The sequence below is a fragment of the Pipistrellus kuhlii genome, unplaced genomic scaffold, assembly GCF_014108245.1.
Source record: "Pipistrellus kuhlii isolate mPipKuh1 unplaced genomic scaffold, mPipKuh1.p scaffold_m20_p_7, whole genome shotgun sequence".
NCBI classification, from domain to species: domain Eukaryota; kingdom Metazoa; phylum Chordata; class Mammalia; order Chiroptera; family Vespertilionidae; genus Pipistrellus; species Pipistrellus kuhlii.
In genome coordinates, this window is record NW_023425573.1 from 62,884,097 (window position 1) to 62,908,152 (window position 24,056).

Below are 24,056 nucleotides of genomic sequence, written 5' to 3' on the forward strand. Positions count from 1 at the left end.
ATAGAGAAAACAGTATTTCTTTGTGGAGAAGGAAAATAGAGATGAGTTGTAACCAAATTGGTGGTAGTTTGAAATTTCAACTAGATCTTGAAAGATTAAACATACTTTATTTATGTAGTAAATTTTTATATATTTATTTATTTTTATTGATTTTAGAGAGAGAAAGGAGAAAAATAGAAATAGGGAATCATCAATTAATTACCTTCCACATGTACCTTGACTGGGATGAAGCCCACAACCTGGCTGTGTGCTCTAACTGTGAATTGAATTCACCACCATTTGTGTATGGGACAGTGCTACAAACAAAGGAGCAACACTGGCCAGGATTATTCTTTAGTTTTTAAAGAACTGATAGGACAAAGGGTTTTCCTTATTCTTATCAGAAAGAGTAAACAAGTATAATAGGGTTTTCCTTATTCTTATCAGAAAGAGTAAATAGATAACAAAATAGTGTGATATATCTAGAAAACTGAATATTACTGTGTAGATAGGGAAAAAATGTGTAACATAAGGAAATATTTAACATTATTGACAGGAACTATAATTTAAAAAATACTAAAATTACACAATCCAGTGCTTTTAAAAGTATTTTGTTCCACTTTACCTATCACGCTATTAAATATATTGGAAAATTATACAACTATTAGAGTTAAAGCTTTTAAAATAATACTTTAGAACACAACTCTTCTCAAGAAACATTCTGTCACTTGTCTTGGCCTTTCCTTTGTTTCTTCACGTGCTATTTTTATGAGGCACATAATTTTTTCCAGTCATCAAGCTTGAAATAATAAATTATCCCAGATACAATAATATATGTGCCAGAGAATGGAGGAGATGATAAAATCTTAGCTTGATATGATAAGCAAAAGAAACTAAGTTAATTAACTTATCTCCATAATTCTGTATGGTATTAATGACTTCTTAAAACTCAGTGAATTGAAAAGGATAATTCCAAGGAAGAATTTAGATCAATTTAAAATTTGGGTAGTATAAAAGGGGAAATATATATATTTTTTTTCTTTGTCCTCCAATGTTTTCTGTCTGGAACAATGGAAGATCAAGTGTTTTACACTTCCAAGGGAGACAAACTGGGTTGGTAACACTGAGGAAAACTAATGGAAAATAAGTGTTGTAAAGTGAGCTTTGTTATGTAGATTCCTCTCAGTGCCATCTAGGATGATCAGTTTAGACTAGTGATAAAAATTCTAAGTCTGCTTTTAGGCAAATAATGGGGAAGGACTGAGTGAATCTGCTATTTCTCAAATGTCTTTGACTCAAAATAATCTTTAAGCCAAAATGGTATAATTTGGAGTGGCATTTTCTGATCCTGTACATACTCAACTAGTTGTTGAATAGCATGTTTTCCTTTTTATTTATTTATTTATTTATTTATTTATTTATTTATTTATTTATATATTTATTTAATATATTTTATTGATTTTGTACAGATAGGGAGAGAGATAGAGAGTTAGAAACATAGATGAGAGAGAGGCATCGATCAGCTGCCTCTTGCACACCCCCTACATGCCCTTGACCGGAATCGAACCTGGGACCCTTCAGTCCCCAAGCCTACGCTCTATCCATTGAGCCAAACCGGCTTCGGCCATGTTTTCCTTTTTAAATGAAAATTTTATTGAGAGGAAATTAGATTCATATACTATTATAAAAAGTAATACAGAGAGGTCCCATGTGCACTCCATTTAATTTCCCCCAATTGAAACATTATGTAAAATTATAGCACAATATTAAAACATATATATATATATATATATATATATATATATATATATATATTCTTTTTTATTTTTTAATGTTTTATTTATTTTCAGAGAGAGGGGAAGGGAGTGGGATAGAGAGATAGAAGCATTGATGAGAGAGAGACATCAACCTATTGCCTCCTGCACCCCTTGCTGGGGATTGAACCTGAAAACTAGACATGTACCCTGACTGGGAATTGAACCGGGGACCTCTTGGTTCATGGGTCAATGCTCAACCACTGTGCCATACCAGCCAAATTACAACCCATATATTGAACTTAATACATTCTAACCATATTATTCATATTTTATGCTTTATTCGTACTAATTTTTGTTTCTGTAGTTATATCTATAATTTTATCACATTAGTAGATTTCTATATTTACTACCACAGTCAGGATACTGCATAATTCCAATGCAACCATAATGCCCTTTTATGACCTCATCTACCCCTATCCTACTGCCATCCACATACCATCAGTCATCCATTTGTAAAATTTTACCATTTTAAAATGTTATATAAATAGAACCATAGAGTACATAACCTTTTGGATTGGCTTTTTTACTAGGCTTATATCCTTGGAAAGTCATTGAAATTGTTCCATGTATCAATAGTTCTTTCTTCTCTATGAGTGAGTAGTATACTATTATATGTACACTAAAGGCCAGATGCATGAAATTCATGCATGGGGGTGTGTGTCCCTCAGTCCAGCCTGTACCCTCTCCAGTCTGGGACCCCTTGAGGGATGTCTGACTGCCCATTTAGGCCTGATCACGGTAGGGCCCTGCTGTCCTGCCTGCCTTCCTGATTGCCCCTAATGGCTTTTGCTTGCCAGCCTAATCACCCCCTATCCACTTCCCTGCCAGCTTTATTGATGCAAAATCACTCCCCTGCCTACCTGGTTGCCCCTAACTGCCTTGCAGGCCTAGTCACCCCTAGCTGCCCTACCCTACAGGCCTGGTTTCCCCCAACTGCTTTCCTCTGCTGGCCATCTTGTGGTGGCCATTTTGTGTCCACATGGGGGCAGCCATCTTGTGTGTTGGAGTAATGGTCAATTTGTATATTACTCTTTTATTAGATAGGAGGATATAGTATACACTGTACTACTTAATCTTTCTCCTGTTGAAGGATTTGGGATGTTTCTAATTATTGACTAATACAAATAAAACTATGCATATTCAAGTACAGGTTTTTATATAAATATAAGCTTTAATTTCTCCCTAATAAATTCCTAAGGTTGCAATTTTTGGGTCCTAAGGGAGCAGTATTCTTGATTTTATAAGAAACTGCAAAGCTTTTTTCCAGAGTGGCTATACATTCTTACTAGCAGTGTGTCAGTGATCCAATTTTTCTTTGCATACTCACTAACATATAATTTCATGAGTACCTTTGTTTTAGCCAGTCCTGTAAGGTTTTAATTCATTAATTTTTGTATGATACTCAACATATTTTTCATGTGCTTGTTTGCTTGCCATCTGTATATCTTATTTCTGTGACATGCCTGTCCACTTTTTTTTTTTTTTTTTTTTGCCTATTTTATAATTTTGTTTAAACTGCTGAGTTCTGAGAATTCTTTTGTTGATACTAGTATTTGGTTGGGTATGGAGATTACAAATACTTTTTTTTCTGACTGAAGCATGTCTTTTATTGGCTTTCACAGAACAGAAGTTTCAATCTTGGTGTGCCTCTATCACTGAGAAAATATTGTGTGTTCATCTGAATTAAAATATAAATTATATATAAATTAAAATAATTATATATTTATATATATATTGATATAATTATTTTAATTTAACTTCACTAGGGAGAACTCCTGAAGAGAACTTATCATTTTAATAATGAGATTATTTTAAATAATTCACTTATCCAGTCTATGTTTATAATGTTTTCCTTTGCTCTAGGCATCATGCTAGGCACTGAGGATAAAAGATCAGTGACACAGCTCCTTCCCTCTAGGCACTCACAGTTCAGACACAAAGGTGTTGAGTGGTGAACTGGGGATCTTTGACCCAAACTGTGTGACTTTCCTGCTCTCTCTGATAACTGCTTTACCTAGCGCGAGTCCGACTCTAGAAACGGCAGGGTGTTAAGTGGAGGAGCAAGTTCTGACGGGCATCACAGACTAATTTGAAGTTAGACGCAGTCAGTAGAAATGCCCTCTCCTCTCTCCTTCAAAAGAGGCGTTAAGGAAACTTAAAGGCTTTCCCTAAGAAAAATAGGAATAATTCTGATTTTAAAACCCAAGGTTAAGTACAATAATAGACTATTCTACTTAAGCCAGGAGTAAAATTAGTAGTATAAATGTGGTTTCTTACAACTGCTGTATATGGCTCACAATCGGACTCTTCAGTTTCTTTGCGGCCAAAGCAAAGAGAGAAATATGACCCGTTACAATTTTATAGGTTCCATATATAGCTCTTCCTGGCACTGAGCCCTGAAAGAAATTTCTCCCATGGGTCCTTATATAAAGAGGTCACTGTGTGAAGTACTGCTTTCAGATACTGTATCCTGGGAATTATAACAGTCTTTTTCTTATGGCTACTTCTTATAGCATCCTTCATTTAAGCCAAGGGCATAATGCCAAAGCTCAGTTCCACAGGAGATTCAGAGAGGGACAAAAACACAGAGATATAAAAATGTATATTGTTCTCTGACGATTTGGCTTGATTGAGAGAGAAAATTTAAAGTACACAGAAGGATAGATAATTTCCTAAAGGGAATTCTTCATGAATGTATTTGTTTATTCAATTTTTATTGAAAATTCAGCAACAGAAAGTTTGGGGTTACAAATGTATCATAAATTGGTAGTAAGGTATCTTCATTGCTAATTATTAGATGGAATTATGTGCTTTAGATAGTCAACTAAGCAGACAGTGAAATAGAGCACTTCTGGAAATTGAGTGGCTTAAACCACTAGAAATTCTTTTTAATACTCGAAAAGATGCACTTAGGTACCTGCAGAGAAACCAACTTTCCCTCATAAAACATTGAATGGTGAGTAGAGTTTTGCCCTGAAAATGTTACACCATAAAATATGACTGTGATAGTCATGATTTAATTATTTTTCCATTGTGATTAAAAGCAATCACTTATCGCTGAAACTGGTTTGGTTCAGTGGATAGAACATCGGTCTGCAGACTGAAGGGTCCCAGGTTCGATTCCAGTCAAGGGCATGTACATTGGTTGTGGGTACATCTCCAGTAGGGTGTGTGCAGGAGGCAGCTGGTCGATGTTTCTCTCGCATCGATGTTTCTAACTCTCTATCTCTCTCCCTTCCTCTCTGTAAAAAAACAATATATATATATATTAAAAACAATCACTCATCATGGTCATAAATAAATAAACAAATAAATAAATAAATAAATAAAACAATAAAAAAATGACAAAAAAATGAAAATGTCTCCCTTGAAATATATAATTTTGTGCATTGTGAATTTTCTGGTGAACCATCTAGACTTCTATTAGCAAAACATACCAGTAAGTCCCTGATATATTTTATAGACTTGTTGAATTATTTCTACTTGATTAAAACTGCTCTGATAAGTCAATTCCACTGTCTGACCTGGGTCTATCTATAGTTGAGAAGTTTGTGCTGTTTTAATCCTCTCTCATTGCACTTGAACTTGTAATTCTTTTCATTTGTCTGCCCTCCCTCCCTTCCTCCCTTCCTCCTTCCCTTCTTCCTACCATACTTCCCTTTTCCCTTTGTCCTTTTCTCCTTTCTTTCCTCCCTCCCTTCCTTCTTTTTTTATATTAAAAAATTAGATATTTTTTTATGAGGAGGATTTTTTTTGTGGTTTGTTCAATCCATTCTCTGAGGGAGATCTCAGAGAGTTTACCATATATAACTTAGGAATATAATACCTGTGATCTACCTTGTTCTGGATCACAGATGACCAAAATGGAGCCACAGAGTTATTGTTATAATGTAATAGTAGATCCCAAGCCTATTTAATATGCATGTAATTAAATAGATGGGAACTAAGAACCCTCAGCAATCAAAATGTACATGTATTGAGACTTTAAAAATCATAAATACCACGCCAATGTAATGGTCCACCCTATATAATAAAAGCCTAGGTGGCATCACACTCTTGTGTGATGCCCTCACAAGAAGGCCACCACAGGATGGCTGCATGCACAGTGGAGGCAGGGCCTGGGGGCCGCTCTGCATGGTGAGGCCTGGGGGCCCTTCGGCTCTGTGTGGCATGGAGGAGGCTGGTCCTAATGGAGGAGGTGGGTCACGGCAGCTGAGGGTAGTTGTGGGCTATCAGGCCAGCAGGGAGCAGTTAAGTGTTAATCAGGCAACAGGGGAGCTGTTAGGTTGGATCAGGCTGGCAGGCAAAAGCAGTTAGGGGCAATCAGGCAGGCAGGTGAGCGGTTAGGAGCCTGCGGTCCCAGATTGTGAGAGGGATGTCCCTGGAGGGGTCCCAGATTGGAAAGGGTACAGGCCAGGTTGAAGGACAAGCCCTCCCATGCATGAATTTCATGCACCGGGCCTCTAGTAAAATATAATAAAGGTAACCTAGGTTGACACATTGTGACTTTGGCTTAGTTCATTTACTTGTTGAATGGTTTATCTTTCTAAGCAGCCCCTAAATGATCCCCATGGGATTCAATAAATCAGTAAAATGATTAATTCCTGACATTCTTCCAACTTTGAATTTACTTGAAAAAAGTTGAAACCTCCTATTTAAGTCTCTATGTGCATAAGGTAAATTTTACTAGAAGTAGAAGAGGGATTGTATGTTATATAAGTCAAATCAGTGTCATAAGTGAATATTACACTTTAAAGCTTTATGAAGCCAACTAGTATAATAAGAGGACAGGCAGTCATTTTGGAAATAGAACTTTTATTAAAATTTCTGGGATAATCATCTACTATTTAGGGACTCGGTTTCTAACTGTTCTTTATATTATTCTCCCTATATGTAGAACTCAGTGTCACAAGATGGTTGTGATAATCAACAGAGATAATGGTTAAGTGCCTGTTAAAGAATATTGTTTCACAGGAAGTTAAAACAGTATATATATATATATATATATATATATATATATATATATATGTATATATATATATATATATACACACACACACACACACACACATATGTATGCACAAAAATAAATTTACAGTTGTAAGTATGCAAAACAGAATTTATCTTTGTATTATTTATTTATTATTTATTATATTATATATTATTAACTTGCTTTTGCCCACCCCTGTGTATTTTCCATTAGCTAGACCTCATATTTTTCAGACAAAATCTGAGATTGCAACATATTTCCCTGCCTCAAATTTAGTACTAGGCGAGTATTGCAATTTAAGTGGCTACCCTTATGTTTAAGATGTATAATTTAATTACAGGTCTATCGATAGACTATGTGGAAAACAAGCTTTATTGGATCAGTTCCGGAAATGGAACCATAAATAGATGCAACCTAGATGGCGGTAATTTAGAAGTAATAGAGTCAATGAAAGAAGAATTAACAAAAGCTACAGCCCTAACCATCATGGGTAAGTACAGTGGTTCTATAGTGAGGATGTTATTATTGATTGGGGGTTGATTAATTATGATCAGTTAAAAGCTGAGAAGAGTCACTGCTCCATTAATTCCACATTTAAATTGCACATCTCTAGGAGGGTGTTTTTTTTTTGTTTTTTGTTTTTCCCTTCTTCTTTTTTTTTTTCACATTAGCAAACAGACTTGTAACATTATACACATCAGGGACTTTACTATTATTGATTCTTGGATTACTGTGAATTGTTTTATTTTATGATTATTTTTTATGTTCTACTAAAGTGTTTTAAAGTCTAAGGGCCTTGTGCATTTGTCACAATAGCAAATGTGGCTTATCTCTACTTACAAAGGATAGCTTGATCCATGCAGATAATTCAGGAGACAAGGCCACAGGGTCCATTGAACAATGATAGAAATTATTCTCCAGCAAATAAGTCTTTTCTATACAGGCATACCTCAGAGATATTGCAGGATGGGTTTCAAACCACCACAATAAAGCTGATATTGCTAGATAGTGAGTCTCACAATTTTGGGGGGGGGATTTCTCAATGCATACTAAAGTTACATTTGCACTATACTGTAGTTTATTAAGTGTGTAATAGTATTATGTCTAGAACAGCAATGTATATACCTAAATTTAAAAAAAATACATTATTGCTAAAAAGGCTAACCATCATCTGAGTTCATCAAGTGTGATGGTTTTGTTGGTGCAAGGTCTTGCCTCAATGCCAACAGCTGACAACTGATAAGGATAGTGGTTGCTGAAAGTCCTGGTGGCTGTAGCAATTTCTAAAAATAGGGCTATAATGACATTTGTCACATCAATTGAGTCTTCTTGTTATAGTGATTTCTCTGTAGCAGGCGTCTTCAAACTACGGCCCGCGGGCCACATGCGGCCCGCAGAGGAGTCTGATCCGGCCCGCCAGGTTTTTTGGGCAGTGAGCGCAGCCGAGGTGTTACAGTAGGAATTAGTAGTTCATATAGTCTGGCCCTCCAGCTCTCTGAGGGACCGTGATCTGGCCCCCACTTTAAAAAGTTTGAGGACCCCTGCGTAGGATGGTATGCTGTTTGATAGCATTTTACCCATGGTAGAGCATTCACGATTGGAGTTAATGCTCTCAGACTGCTTTGCCAACTGCCACTGCTTTCTCAACTAAGTTCCCATGATAATCCTTTGTTTGTCATTTCGACAACCTTCCCAGCATCTTCACTGGGGGTGAGTTCAGCAACAAGTCAGCTCACTAAAAGAGAAGCACTTTTCATTTCCTCCAGGAACGTTTCCTTTGCTTTCACAACTTGGCTGTTTGGTCCAAAACATGGAGCTTTGGACCTGTCTAGGCATTCTGCATGCTTTTTTTTTTTTTTTTTTCCCCTACCAAGCTTAGTCATTCTAGCTTTTGATTTAATCATGTGCGACTCTTCCCTTCTCTTGAAAACTTTGAGGCCATCACAGGGTTATAAATTGGCCTAACTTTAATATTATTGTGCCTCAAGGAATAGGGAGGTCTAATAAAAGGGAAAAGGATGGAGAACAGCCAGCTGCTGTAGCAGTCAGAACACACCCACCATTTATCAATTAGGTTAACTGTCTCACATGGGTACAGCTCTTGGTTTCCTAAAATAGTTACACCATAACAAATATAGTAATTAAAAGTTTATATATTTGAGAATTACCAAAATATTACTGAGAGCATTGCCAGAGAGTTTACTGTCTATGTGTTTGTTTGTTTTTTTCCTAGGAATTTTATGGTTTGGAATCTTCCATTTAAATCTTTAATCCAGTTTGACTTTATTCTTGTATAGGATGTAAAAAAGTGATCTAGTTTTATGGTTTTCTATGTATATGCCCAATTTCCCCAAAACTATGTACTAAAGAGACTGTCTTTACTCCATTGTATATTCTTGCCTCCTTTGTCATTAATTGACCATATAGGCATGGATTTATTGCTGGGCTCTCTATTCTGTTCTGTTGATCTATATGTCTGTTTTCATGCCAGTAGAATGCTGTTTTGATTACTATAGTCTTATAGTATAATTTGCTTATCAAGTAGCATGATACCTTCAACTCTATTCTTTCTCAAGATTGCTTGGGCTATTCAGGGTCTTTTGTGGTTCCATATAAAGTTTAGGATCATCTGTTCTAGTTCTGTGACAAAAATGTCTTTGGTATATTTCCTATTGTGCTGACTCTATAGATTGCTTTGGGTAGTATGGATATTTTAATTATGTTAATTCTTCCTGATCAAGATGGTAGATTAGGTAAACATTGGGCTCATGTCCTCCAATGACCATATTAAAATTACAACTAAAATATAGAACAACTACCCTTGAGAACCACCTAAAGACTAGCTGAATAAAACTCAGATAACTAAGGATATAAAGAAGAAACCATATTGAGGCTGGTAGGAAGGGAGGAGACACAAAATGGGCATATCCCATACCCAGGTGTCATGGTTAGGAATTGAGAGGGATATCTCAGCTACAGATATCCCTGAGGAGCAAGGGGTCCCATCTCCACACTAGGCTCCCTAGTACAGAGCAAGAGAGCAGAGATTAGGAGTACCCAGAATATCTGGCTGTGAAAATTAGCAAGGATTTTATCCAGGTGACACTTAAGGCTGCTATTAAAGGCATGAGCATAGACTCACTCTCTCATGAATACAAACCCTACACTCTAGCAAAGAGACAGCAGCACCAGAAGTGCCAGGGACACATGGAGAGGACCTGAATAGTCTAACTGTAGGGGATGACTAGGGGGGCAGCTCTCTCCAGGACTGAAATGCTATCAGGTGCCACTGCTACTTCCTTGAATGCTTCCCACACCCAGCCAGCAGGCACAGGTGGGAGTGCAGAAGGTGCATGCTTCACATGCAGCACCTTCTGTGCTTTACCTTTTCTCCATTGTGTCAAGGAACAGCATTTACCTTGTCAGGATTGATTTGCACATCATGTCCAATGGCAGTTGACGAGTACTCTTGATGCCTTTTGCTGTGGGCTGATGTCTGTGTTCTCCTGAATTGTACGTGGAGGCCCTGAAGGTGTGTGGAGGTGGGGGCATTTGGAAGGCTATTAGACTGTGACTGGACAGCCCACATGGACTAGTGTCCTTCCAAGAAGAGGCCAGAATGTTAGCCTCTCTCTAGAGCACAGAAGTGATGGCAGCATGCTCTTTGACTTCCAGGTGCCAGAACTGTGAGAAACCCTTTCTGTGGAGTAGGCTGTGAAATTTTTCTTTTTTTGCCACTTTTGTTATAGTAGCCTAAACTAAGACATATTTCCAGTTATTAGATATAAGCTGACTAGGTTGTAACTTTGAAAATTTATTCCTCATTAAAAAAAAAAAAAAAAAAAGACCATGTCAATTGTCTTTTTCCAACTGTGAGAGTTAGCAAATACAATAGTTTTGGCTTTTAAATACAATAGCTTGTAGCTGTAAATTTTTGTCTACTACTTACTTTTCTTAATTTTTCCCCCTCAGTATTTAGCAACTCCTTTTTTAAAGGAATGTTTTAAATAAATATACTTCAGGTTCATGAAATAATGATATTCTAAAACATTTTTCTTATGTGATTTTCAAATGGCTTATGCTGTAAGATATACTTAATTATTGATTACCTAGTTTTCAAGTATAGTTTATTTGTTTGCTTTTGTTCATCTTTTTCATATAACACTGGTGTTTTCTTGATCTTTAATATCTGCAGGAGACAGTGAGTTAAATGCAAATTAATCAAGTTGCCATTCAATTTTAGGTGCCTTTGTGAGGAGGAGGAGGAGGAGGAGGAGAAGGAGGAGGAGGAGGAGGAGATAAAAACTATTGAATAAAATTAGGACTTGTGGGTTATTTATGTATTATATTCAGCATATTCAGTTTGAGAGCAAACTGTATATATTGTATTCACATTGAAGAGAAAGTTAGAAAAATCAATTCATGGAGCTGAGTGAAAATATACAAATAAAACAAATGTACTGGCAGAAATTGGTATTTGGAGAAAATTAAGATGCAATTCAGGAAATTGTAGGATGATGACTTACCTGTATTTTTTATTGGGGCAAATGGATCATTGATTTAAAATAGAAGTGAGTATGGGGATTATTCAAGCAAACAAGCAAACTTGCTTGAATAATAATAGAAAATACCTCTCATTGGTGAATTTAATGGTTGGTATCTTATTTATCATAAGTGATCTTGACATAGTACATTAAAATGAGTCATGTAATAATTTGTCAAGTTTTGCTAAAGCAAAAGGGTTTGAGTCCACAGCACTATAAAGGTGACAAGCTTAAATTTAAAGCTCTATACTACATGCACATCTTATGAGATGTTTATTTATTGTTCCCTGCTAATCCATTGCATAAACAGTTACTTTCATTGAAATTCAATTATACATCTACTTTTATTGTTGTACTTGTATGGGGCCAAATTATCTTGAGAAATTACTTTTACCATGATATCTGAATCATTTACATATAGTCTTCATTGTATGATTAAAACATACTTTTAGAATTAAAGGTAAGCTTTAAAAATTACTAAATGTATCACTTTTATCAATTAATTAAGTATACTTTAGGTTCCTACTATTCATTAACCAGCTATGGTTCTGGTACAGTTATTCTACAAAAATATGAACCTTGACCAAATAAGTTACAAAGTCCTAAAAACCTTGTATGATTTTATCACTAATGTTTTGACTCAAGGTGCAGAAAATAGTTTAAAATAAATCATCCTCTAAGTTGAAGCAACACAGGAGAGACAAAAATGGTCAATAAAAATAAAGTTCACTTGTGAAGTTATGCTAATCGGAATTCATATAATCTGCTTTAGAAGTTTGGCAAAGTTATTCAATTTTGACATTTAGTTAGGAGTTTTGTGGATGTTTACAACATAGAGTTGTTTAAATTTCTTATCTTTAGAATGTATAAATGTCCAAGTAGCTATCTTCAACATCCATCTAATCTTTGAATCACTTGGTGAAATTTTTAAAATAAAAGAAACTTTGAGTCACAGGTAAGGCCAAAAATATTATTTAATTATGCATTTTCTATGAACAGTTAAGCTCTCTGCTAAATTTATTTCTTATTAATTGCAGTTTAATATATTACACTATTGATTTGTTTTAAGTAGCAATTTGCCAGAATAAGCTTAATGTATAAATATTAGAAGGATATTGAATTTTGTCTACTATTGGAGTCTATCAAGGAATAAAAGAGGCATATTCTATGTGCATTTTTAGTCTCCTATCAGATATAAACCCAAACCTATAATGAGTTAACTTCCCTTGATTTGGTTATGCCCATATTTGTTTTAAATCGGTGTTAACAAAACAATAATTTGCTCTTTAGGGAGCCCTTGAAAAACTTTAATGAAAGTAACCCTTAAGGACATTTGCTCATACTTTTCATAGGCTCACTTCACAAATTTGAAATAACCATTATGGTTGCTATGGAGAGTCTAGCACATGAGTAGTTTGCCCTAGGAAAGCCAGAGCTGTCAGATTAAAATGCTTCCAGAACCATCTGAATATGCATGTGAAGGTCATATTCATTTACTCAAGAGTGGATACAGTATTGCCCTACCTGTTTTGCTCATTTGTTGGAGCATTGGCCCAAGGACTGAAGCATCCTGGGTTCAATTCTGGTCAAGGGCAAGTACCTCTGTTGCACCTTTGATTCCAAGTCCGGTTGGGGTGTGTGTGGGAGGCAACCAATCAATGTGTCTCTCTCACATCCATGTTTCTCCCTCTCTTTGTCTGTCCCCATCCCTTCCACTTTGTCAAAAAAAAAATCCAATGGAATCCTAGACAGTTCAGTTCAGGGATAGAGCATCAGCCTGTGAACTAAAGGGTAGTTGAATTGAACTGGGTTCAATTCCGGTCAAGGGCACCTACCTCAGTTGCAGGCCCCTCGCTGGGTGGCCTGGCCCCAGGTCCTGGTCTGGGCTTATGCAGGAGGCAACCAATCGATGTGTGTCTCTCAGATAGATGTTTCTCTCTCTCTGTCTCTCCTCCTCCCACCCTTTCTAAAAACCAATGAAAAAATATCCTCAGGTGAGGATTAAAAAAAAAAAAAAAGGATATAATGTTAATATTGTCGGGGATAAAATGTTTCTAGTGTTTCCACTGGAGTTTTGATAAGAAAGCTCTTAAAATCGCCTGGGCTCTCTGCTGACTCAAAGGAACTCTAATCTAAAGGCAATATATATATATATATATATATATATATATATATATATATATATATATATATTTTACCTACAGTAACACTTACGCTCTCTCAGCTACTTTCTCAGTTATATGCTTTTTAAAAATCTGTATCTGTATTCATTTCAGCAAAATATTGTGTGGTATAGTGACTAAAATTAGGATTTATTTAAAATAAACCATCTCTAGCACTCAATTTATATGCTTGTTATGAACCTTCAAATATATACATATTAAAAATAATAGAAATTTGAAAAATATGTGTACAATACACAGCCCATAAAATTGGCATGCAGAAATCATCAACAGCCTCCTAAGATAAATTATAATGGCCAGTTGTCTTGACAAGTATGGAGCATTATTAACGATGGGGTGAGGGTGTGAGTCTGGTGCCTTTTGTCTTGCTAAGATCCTTAGACTGAGCACTCCCAGAGTCCCTCTGAAATCTAGTCTGACAGGATCCTCTACCCTAGTCTTCTTTTTTAAAAAAAAATATATATATATTTTATTGATTTTTTTACAGAGAGGAAGAGAGAGGGATAGAGAGTTAGAAACACCAATGAGAATCATTGATCAGCTGCCTCCTGCACACCTCCTACTGGAGATGTGCCCACAACCAATGTACATGCCCTTGACCAGAATCAAACCAGAGACCTTCAGTCTGCAGGCTGACGCTCTATCCACTGAGCCAAACCAGTTTCGGCATACCCTAGTCTTCTTATGCCAATGGAGCAGGTCTGATAGCTTCAGAATTCTTGACTTCAATAGTCAACCGTATGGAGTCATTCTCTCTGTTCCATGCAATGCAAGTCCTCTTTATTTGTTGCCAAGTGCAGGGCTTTTGTTTGCTTTTTAAAATCAAAACTTACTAAATGTCTCTCTCCCTCTAAATGTGAAAAGGGGCTGAAACGTGAGTTTCTGTTCCTTCAATTGCCAGTTTCCCTTCCTAATCTGAGAGCTCTCCCCTTGGATCTGTAGTTTTGTTTCCTTTTACAGTTTCCTGAGGTAGTACTGGACTTTTCTTATGGGTTAATACAGCAACCCCTTATGTCGGTGCACGCTCTGTGTCTCCGGTCTCCAAACGATCAGACCCTGCCATGGTCTGACTTGCTGTAGCACTCCTTACTCAGCTCTCATATTTTAGAGCTGAAATAGCATCCACAACTTACTGTGAAATGCTCATTCTGTCTTCCTATTCATTCAACAAAAGTTGTATGTCACCTTAGGGTCAATGAGATTTATTAAAATCCTGTCCTCTGAGATTCAAGTTCAAAGATGTTGATTAAAGTTAAGTGCTGTTTTCACTGCCCTGAAGAACCTTTCCTGTCATAACTATTTTCATTTAATCCTCCTCTACCCCCACGTCAGTCAGTCAGGTGCAAATCCAGGCAAAGTGTTCCCCTCTCTGATCACGCCTGTTTCTTTCTTTCTTTTTTAGGGGGAGGAGGGGTCACAGGGAGGGAAAAGGAAAAGGGACAGGCTCTGGCAGCTCCTAGGAGGGAGAGTGAGCCATGCCTGCTTATTTCCATCTGTCTCTCTCTTTTTCTGTCTTGACTACTTTTCATATTTATTAGATACCCTAATACCTAATAGGGGAAATACCACCCTTTAAAGCCTACTTCAATTTTACCTCAGTTTGATTTGAGATTTCTTTCTCTCCTATGGGGGGAAAAAATGTATTTTCCTAAAGTGGTATAATGTTGTGTGTTTTTTTTTTTTTCCTTTTCGGATTGTGAACATGTCTCATTTCTTCATAATTTGGGATCACATTTTATTCATATAGGCATCATTCATGACACACAGCGAGGTGCTTACACTGAATACATTTCATTAAGTAGGAGTAGAATGTATGAATAAATAAAACAATGGCCTTCTGCACAGAAAACCATCTGCCACAGCAATCAAATTATATTTTCAATAAGATCAGGAACATGTTTATATGGAATGGTTACAACCCTACATATATTGTAGGATTTAAAGATAGTCGGTTCTCCATATCTTTGGGTTTCACACCCACAGATTCAGTTACTTATAGGTCCAAGAAAAAAAAAGAATCCCAGGAAGTTCCAAAAAACAAAGGTTGATCTTATTGAGCTTGCTAAGAGTTGAGCACACCGCTAAATCCACATGAATGAAGTGATGTGTATATATACCCTGTTGGAGCCTACATGCAGCAAATATAATTTATATGCAAATCTATAGCATCCTATATAATCAAACTCTAATATGCAAATCAAACGAATGGCAGAATGACAATTTCTATGATGCGCACTGACCACCAGAGGGGAGATGCTTAATGCAGGTGCTGCCCTCTGGTGGTCAGTGCGCTCCCACGGGGGAAGGGCTGCTCAGCCAGAAGCCAGGCTCATGGCTGACAGCACGGTGGCTTGGGAGCCTCTCTAGTCTCTGCAGCAGGCAGACATCCCTGAGGGGTCCCGGACTGTGAGAGGGCACAGGCTGAGCTGAGGGCCACCCCTTCCCCTCCCCCCTACCAGTGCATGAATGCCATGCACCAGGCCCCTAGTTTTATATAAGGGACTTGAGCATCTGAATTGATATTGATATTGATGATATCCTTGGGGGCATCTTGGAATCAAACCATGCCATGAATATTGAGGGATGACTGTACGTGTTGAAATAAATTTGAAAAGAAGATGCTTTAACATATAATAACTTGAATTAAAATTGAAAGAAAATGAATAACAGGACAAATGTGTACAATATAGGCAACTGTTTCTGGCACATGTTATATGTACATATGTTCTTAGATGTTCAAGAAAAGAAAGGATGCATTAGATTTTGTTTGTTCTCAAAGGAACTAAACAGATTAATGAAAGGAGAAGAAAATTGTACCCATAAACATAAGGGAGTGAAAGAGTTCCAAAGCTAAAAGAAAAACTGGTGTTTTGAATGTTTTAAGCTAAAGTTAGTCTCTCACAGCTGGGCCTAACAGCATTATTCTCTTTAATAATAATAATGATAATTGATAGTCTAAATAAATAAAGCATTCTAGTGTTTAATTTACAGATCTTAACTCATGCATTTCTCATTTCAATCCCCTGAGAGAGGAACCATTAACATTACTTATTTCAGAGGTTCCAGCTGAGGTCCAGCCAGCCTGAATTAATTGCTCAGGTTAAACAGTTTATAAATAGTGTAGCAAGCTTCCTAAATCATGGTTCTTTGAAAAGAAATTAATTAGAAGGTGGCCGGTGGGGCAGGTCAGGGCATGACAGGCCAGACGCCCTGGAGCCAATCTCTTGTGGTCCCTCTCTTGCCTTCCACATCTGTGCATCTGTGAAGTGAGTGGGGTCCCTCTGGCAGGTGGTGTCCCTCGGCCTGGTCTGAGGGACTGGACCAAAACCGGCTTTCTGACATCTCCTGAGGGGTCCTGGGGTGCGAGAACCCCCTCCTCTCTGGTTCTGGGGTGCATCACCCAAGAACCACTGCTGCCAAGTCATGGCAGCTCTTGCATATGCTCCTGATGGTCAATGCACATCATACCTACTGACCAGTCAAATGGTCGGTTAGCCTTTTATATATAGATATGTAAAATAAAATTTTGTGTAGCTATTAAAATGGGGTAAATCTATATATTGATTTGAGCAAACAATAATCCAAAATATATTTTAATTAAAAATAGGATGTTCAAATAGCTTAGCACATGTTGCTTTAATTTTTATTATATACTAGAGACCTGGGGCATGAAATTCGTGCACTTGGTTGGGGGTTGGTTTCCCTCAGTCCAGCCTGCACCTTCTCACAATCTGGGAGTCCTTGAGGGATGTCTGACTGCCGGCTTAGGCCCACTTCATTTTAGAGTCACAGTGCTGGGTAGAAAGGGTTACTACTCATTCTAGTGGACAAAGCAGGGAGACTGGTAAATATCCTATAAGACACAGCATCATCTCCATAATAAGAAGGAACTCTTTGGCCCAAAATGTTAATAGTGGTAAGCTTAAAAAAACTGCTCTGTACCAAAATGATTCCTGTTGACCCTCAGAGTCCAATCAACTAACAGTATGAAGCCTGATATCGTGACTGTAGATCTATCATCCCAAATTTTGGCTAAAATAGAAATCTATAAAAAAGTAAAAGTGAACGTGGCATTTATAAAAGGTGATGGTAGGAACTGCCTTGAAGAGAAAGATTTAGTGGCAGAGAATGGAACGAAGACACATATCTTTTATGTTCGTGTTCTTTTTTCTTTCTTTCTTTTTTTTTTTTGAAATACAATTGAATGAAAAATGGCTAGGATTAGTCTCATGTTTACACTTATTCTATACTTATATAAAGTATCAAATATTAAATATAATATTTTTAATAGAGAAAGGGAAGGAAGGAGAGAAGGAGAAAGTGGGGGAGAAAGAGAGAGAGAAGGATTGATCAGTTCTTTCTGGGGATCAAACTCACAATCACAATCCGGGCATGTGTCCTGACTGGGAGTTGAACCCACCACCTTTTTGGTGTAAGGGACAAGGCTCTAACCAACTGAGCGATGCCAGCCGGGGCCACATAATATTCTTATCTGTCCCAATAATGAGCCAGGCACTATTTCTGTGCTAGAATCCAGCAGGACATAACAATTCACTGTCAATAGGTGCTGAGATTCCCTGGCATGGGGGAGGGGGACCCAGGAACAATGTGTAAGCAAATAAAGGGAATAAAGTTTGTCAGGTGGTGCAAGATACTAAGGGGGAAAATTCAACCAGGGCAAAGGAATAGAGAGTGCAGAGGTGGGTTGAGAAGGAGCAGGCCTTGGCGATTTTCAGGAGAAATGATAAACAAAATTTTGAAGTGAGGGACTGAGTCCTTTAGGTATCTGGGGGGAGAACATATAAGGAAGACAGAATTTATAAGGAAGAGGAAATGAAATTGCAAATTTACTATTTGACCATATTTTTAAACACATTTGCTTTTGAAAGGGGAGTATATACATAGCCATTAATGTATCTACTAAAACAAAATACATAGTTAATTTATGCAAATGAGCTAAAAGTAGTAATCTGCAGTAATTTCTCTAACGGGAAGCTTTTAGCCTTCATGTGTATGAAATCACTAATGATGATGAAATTAGTTCTTCCTCACTTATTCAGCTTTGTTTCCACTGTATTATATACACTGTTACTAGTATTAATGATTATGCATTTTAATAAAAAAGAAAAGAAATTATGATAAATATGATTATTTCAAGCTATTATGGTTAATGTTTATAAAAATATTAAACCATAAAATCAGCCATATGAAGAAAATACTAATTATAGTCAGAACAAAATTAACTTTGAATAACTTCTAGTTTTCTTGCCTTAACTTCAAATTTTCTAAAATTAAAAATTGAATGATTTATATGTATATGGAATTGTATTACACAAGTTAAAATTACCTACTTAGAAAAAAAATTACTTAGTTTTTCAAAGATTGTCTGTTTTTGAGAGAATGATCTCTAGAGACCAGATAAAATATTCATAAAACATTACTCAATGGGAAGCATTCATGAACCATGAAATATAATGCTTGAGAACAATTTTTTTTAAAATGAAGAGTCTCTAAAGAAATTAGATAAATATCATCAGTTTTAGATAAATGATCATCAGTGAAATTATATTAGGTAGTTGTATAATTATTATAGTTGTATTTATACCTGAATTATATGAGCATGTTCACTTAACAAAATACAAATAAAGTTCAGCAAATATATCATTAAAAAAAATTCAAATGATACCCTATTTTCTTAAAAATTATGTTTACAACCGCTTTTCAGTAAAAGATCCAGTGATTTTGTACTGTTATACATGTACTACATTTACATATAATTTGATATGTATGAATCAGTTTATTTTAAAAGCACTATAATTATGCTATATCTTTAAGTAATTCTGCATTCAAATTATATTGTTCAAAAAAGGATGTTACATTTTAGTGTACACTGACCAATGCCACTTAGTTCAATGAACTTCAATATATCCACTTAAATTTTCTAAGCCATCAGTCTTGCAATTGCCATTAACACTATTCATTAAAGTAACAGTAATAAATGAAATATATCCAGGCAATTTGCCCAGCACTAAGTATAGCACATGGTTGTCTTCACTTAGTATTCAAACCACCATTAATGAAAACTAATAGCCCATCAAAATTTACATTAAAAGTACTAGGAGAAATCTCTGAAGGACTACATGCAATACTATTCCAGCAATTTTTGTCACCTTAAATTGCAATATGTTCCAATATGTTGCTCTTCTTAATGCTAATCACCAAACAGAATGGGTAAATACTACAATTCCAAAGTGCATCGTAGTACTATTTTTTAACCAGATTATAATTAGTGATCAGAGAATGGTCTCATTAACATAAATAGGATAATTAAGTCATCTTAGCTTTACCATATTTACAAGAATTAAATAGTGATTATTTTCCCTTTGTAAACTGCTAAAGGTTAACTTTTCTGGAATCATTTCTAAGAAAAAAATTATATTGTTCATGTTTATGCACTAAAAAAATGAACAAATTTGGAAATGTATAACTTTTTTTTAGTAGAGACATAATTATTTTATAGTAGAGGCCTAGTGCATGAAATTTATGCATGGGCAGGGTACCTAGCAGCTGATGGCTGCTGGTTGGGGCCTCCCTTCTCTCAGCTGCCTGCTGCTGCCAGCTGAAGTTGGGCCAGCCAAGGAGAGGGGCCATGGGCTGTTGACTGGCTAGGTCCAACCCCTGGTTGAACTCCCAGTGAAAGGGACAATTTGCATATTGGGCTTTTATTATATACAATTGACCCATGACTCTCCTTTCATTTAAACAGAAAAAATAGTGAAATGTTTAGAGTGGAAAACTCTATGCTTTAGATTTATTATCAATTTTTGAGTTAATATAATTACAACAGCATTTTAATTAGAGCTTAAAAATGAATCAAGAGAACCAGGAGGTCATGTCAGAAGTCTACCCATATACTGTAAGTATTATCTGAGGTTGGACTGTAACATAAGTTGATATCATGTCATGATCTGGTGAACATTATTCATTTAAACTGAAGTTAATCAGACTTGAGCCCTTTTAACTCTTTGGCAATTTTCTCCAACTCAGATTTGACAGGGATAGATGATATCTGATCATATAGTATTTTCTGGGACTATCTATAAGTAAATTTAAAAAAAAAATTGTAACTGAACCTCAATATATTTAAATCTCTCTTATTTTCTCTTTCATAATCAGTATCAGCATAGTCTTATATACTGTGGGAGGAAATTAAAAGTATTACAAAGTTAAAATAAATGTCTATATTAATTTAATTTTAATTAACAGTATTCCAATTTAAACTCTATGTAAGGAATATCTTGTGCATTATGGGAAAAGAGAAGCAACTATAAATCATATGCTCTTTTCATAAAATACTAATGGTTTAGTTTTTTAAATTATAAGTATAATTGTTTTATATAACTCTTGATATAGATATATCAAAGATGGACAGTACTCAGAAAGCCAATGATAGGGTTACTCTGCACTGAATTGACTTAATTAGATTATGTATGGGAGGAAAATGATTCTGTTATCTTAGAATAGAGATTAGAGCTTTGCCTAAAAGAAGTCATGAGGTTTAGAAGGACAGGTAGGTGTCTCAGAAACCTTCACAAGAGGACTCTTTAGTTCAATACTAAGATACAAATAATACTTTAGAATGGTTAGGACTGCTAAGATTTCAACCCAGAAGAAAATTTTTCGTTTTTTAAAGGTTGGATTTGACTTCATAATCACCAGTATTGCTTTTGATGGCAGCAAACATATTGAAGACTCCTTAAATTGGAATATATTGTATAATATATCAGAATATTTCTATATGGATAGTAGAATACATAAAACCTGAATTGTTATAAAAAATAAACAAACATATCCTTATAATAAAGATGTAATATACAAATTGACTATAACTCCAACACACAAGATGGCCGCCCCCATGTGGTCAAAGATGGCTACCCAAATGTGGACATAAGATGGCCACCACAAGATGGCTGACAGGGGAAGGCAGTTATGGGCAATCAAGCCAGCAGGGGAGGGCAGTTGGGGGGACCCAGGCCTGCAGGGGAGGGCAGTTGGGGGGACCTGGCCTGCAAGAGAAGGCAGTTAGGGGCAACCAGGCCTGCAGGAGAGGACAATAAGGGGCAATCGGGCCAGCAGGGAAGCAGTTAGATGTCGATCAGGCTGGCAGGGGAGTGGTTAGGGCACATGTGTCAAACACAAGGCCCGCGGGCCAAATCCATCCCGCCAGGCCTTGCAATGTGGCCCGCACCGCGCTGTCATCACTGCACTCCGCTGTGTTTCCATCACAATGACAGTTTATGACTGTTCAGTAAACCATTCAGCCAGCGATTTAGGCTGGATTTTAGATTTTGGCCCCTTCTCTGATTGAGTTCGACACCCCTAGGTTAGGGGGTAATCAGGCTGGTAGGCAGAAGTGATTAGGGGCAATCAAGCAGGAAGGCAATCTAGTGGTTGGGAGCCAGCAATCCTGGATTGTGAGAGGTTTGTCCAACTGCCCGTTCAGGCCCACTGGGATTGGACATCCCTCAAAATTCCCAGATTGGAGAGGGTGCAGGGAACACTCATCTCCCCCCTCACCCCAGCCATGCACAAATTTCATGTACCAGGCCTCTAGTCCTATATAATAAAATGTTAATATGCAAATTGAACACACGGCAGAACAACTGGTCACTATGATGCACACTGACCACCAGGGGGCAGACACTCAATTCCAGAGTTTCCCCCTGGTGATCAGTGCGTTCCCACAGAGGGAGCACCACCCAGCCATAAGCCAGTCTCAGGCAGGGGATGTCTGACTGTAAGCTGGCAGTAGGACATTCCCTAAGGGCTCATAGACTGCAAGAGGGCAGAGGCTGGGCTGGAGGACCCTCCCCACAGAATTTTCCTATACCCGGCCTCTAGTACTTTCAATAAATTTGAAAAATTTATTTAACCATATTGTATTATTTGAAAATTTATCCCCACTGTTCCTTTGAAACGTATTTTTTGTAATTGTCATTTTTAATAATTAATATACCTTCAAATCATTTCCATGCAAATTAAATCTAGACATTCATTATACCATTCCATCCTGATTTTTCATAGGGATTGTGATAAATCTAATCAAAATTGGGGAATACTTTGGTAGAATGACAAAAATCACATCTCCATATATACTACTCTTTCTTCTTAAAAAAAAACAAAAAACTTTTATACCAATAAGATGACCATTTTTCCTTAAATTCTGAATAGGATGAGAACTGTATGTGTTAACAATCTCAGAGATATGTTCCTTATTTAGGAACATTATACCATGATTTGTTCCTTATTTAGTGGATTTCCAGGTATGAAAATTAGGGCACAAATTAGGAATATCTGATCAAATTAGGAATATAATTCTGAATTTCTTTATATAGGCAAATGCATTTTCATTTATTTTGTGATTCAAATTTCAAACATGACATTGATGATTTAATCAACTATAAAAAATTTATGCACTGGCCCATGTGGCTCTGTTGGTTTGATCTTTGTCTGGGTCACAGAAGGGTCACTGGTTCAGTTCCTAGTCAGGGCACATTCCCAGGTTGTGGGTTTGATTTGGGATCAGGCTGTGCATGGGAGGCAATCAATCAATGTGTTTGCCTTATGAACAATAAACAAGATGGTGTTTATTTTATGAATAATTTTATTTTCATTTTCTTATTCAAGAGTATGCTAGTTGGCAGATATCCCATCCAATTCAATTGAATGTATTGAGTTGCAATGACATAATACTTTGGTAACTGATTACCTAAATGGGCAACTCCCCCCCACCCCCCCCACCGCTGAAATGTGCTATAATGTGTATTTTTTACATGTTTTTATTTTCAAGTGAATAGATATATTAAGTTATTTGAGAAAGACAGGAACATGGCAAATGAGAGCACCAAAAATTATTTATTTGTGACAGCATTTATTATTTAACTTTTCCTAGTAATTTAATACATTTATATCCATACCCACACATATATTTCTAATCAGTAATTTTACAGTATTATTTGGCAGTGTCAAGGGTTAGGTAGTAACTACAAAAAATGACATTCATATTTTAGTAATAAGGACAGAATAGTAAATTATCCAAGATAAAACAGCCAATTGTGGCATTTTAAAAATATGGAAACTTTATAACATGTAGTATGTTTAAATCAGAATGAAATGCCAGTTTGTTAATTCTCATACAATATTAAAAGAAACAAAGTGTTCAAGAGACATACAGTAAATATGATTTAAATTAATTGAAATCAAAGTTGAAGTTATATAATGTGAATGCTAATACAGTAAATTATTTTAAATAGTAATGGTCACCCCCAACTGCCCTCCCAGCCAGCCTGGTTGCCCCCAACTGCCCCCCATGCCAGCCCCCTTGCCCCACATAACCTGCTGTTCAGACATTCGGTTGTCCCTCACTAACCTCCCTGCTGGCCTGGTTGCCCCACGCAGCCTGCCATTAGGTCATCATGGCCCCTGGCTTTTTATATATTAGGACAGTTAAGGCTTTAAAAAAAAACTATATATTTAAAACCTT

General features: G+C 36.5%; 1 protein-coding gene across 1 annotated transcript in view; it reads left to right on the forward strand.

The window, feature by feature from the left end:
* Nucleotides 1–24,056, forward strand: part of LRP1B (LDL receptor related protein 1B) — a 1,573,107-nt gene that overhangs the window by 1,086,477 nt on the left and 462,574 nt on the right. Inside the window, exon 32 of the mRNA XM_036421500.2 lies at nucleotides 7,127–7,276. Within this exon, the coding sequence (XP_036277393.2) occupies nucleotides 7,127–7,276 (150 nt within the window). The remainder of the gene's footprint in view (nucleotides 1–7,126; nucleotides 7,277–24,056) is intronic.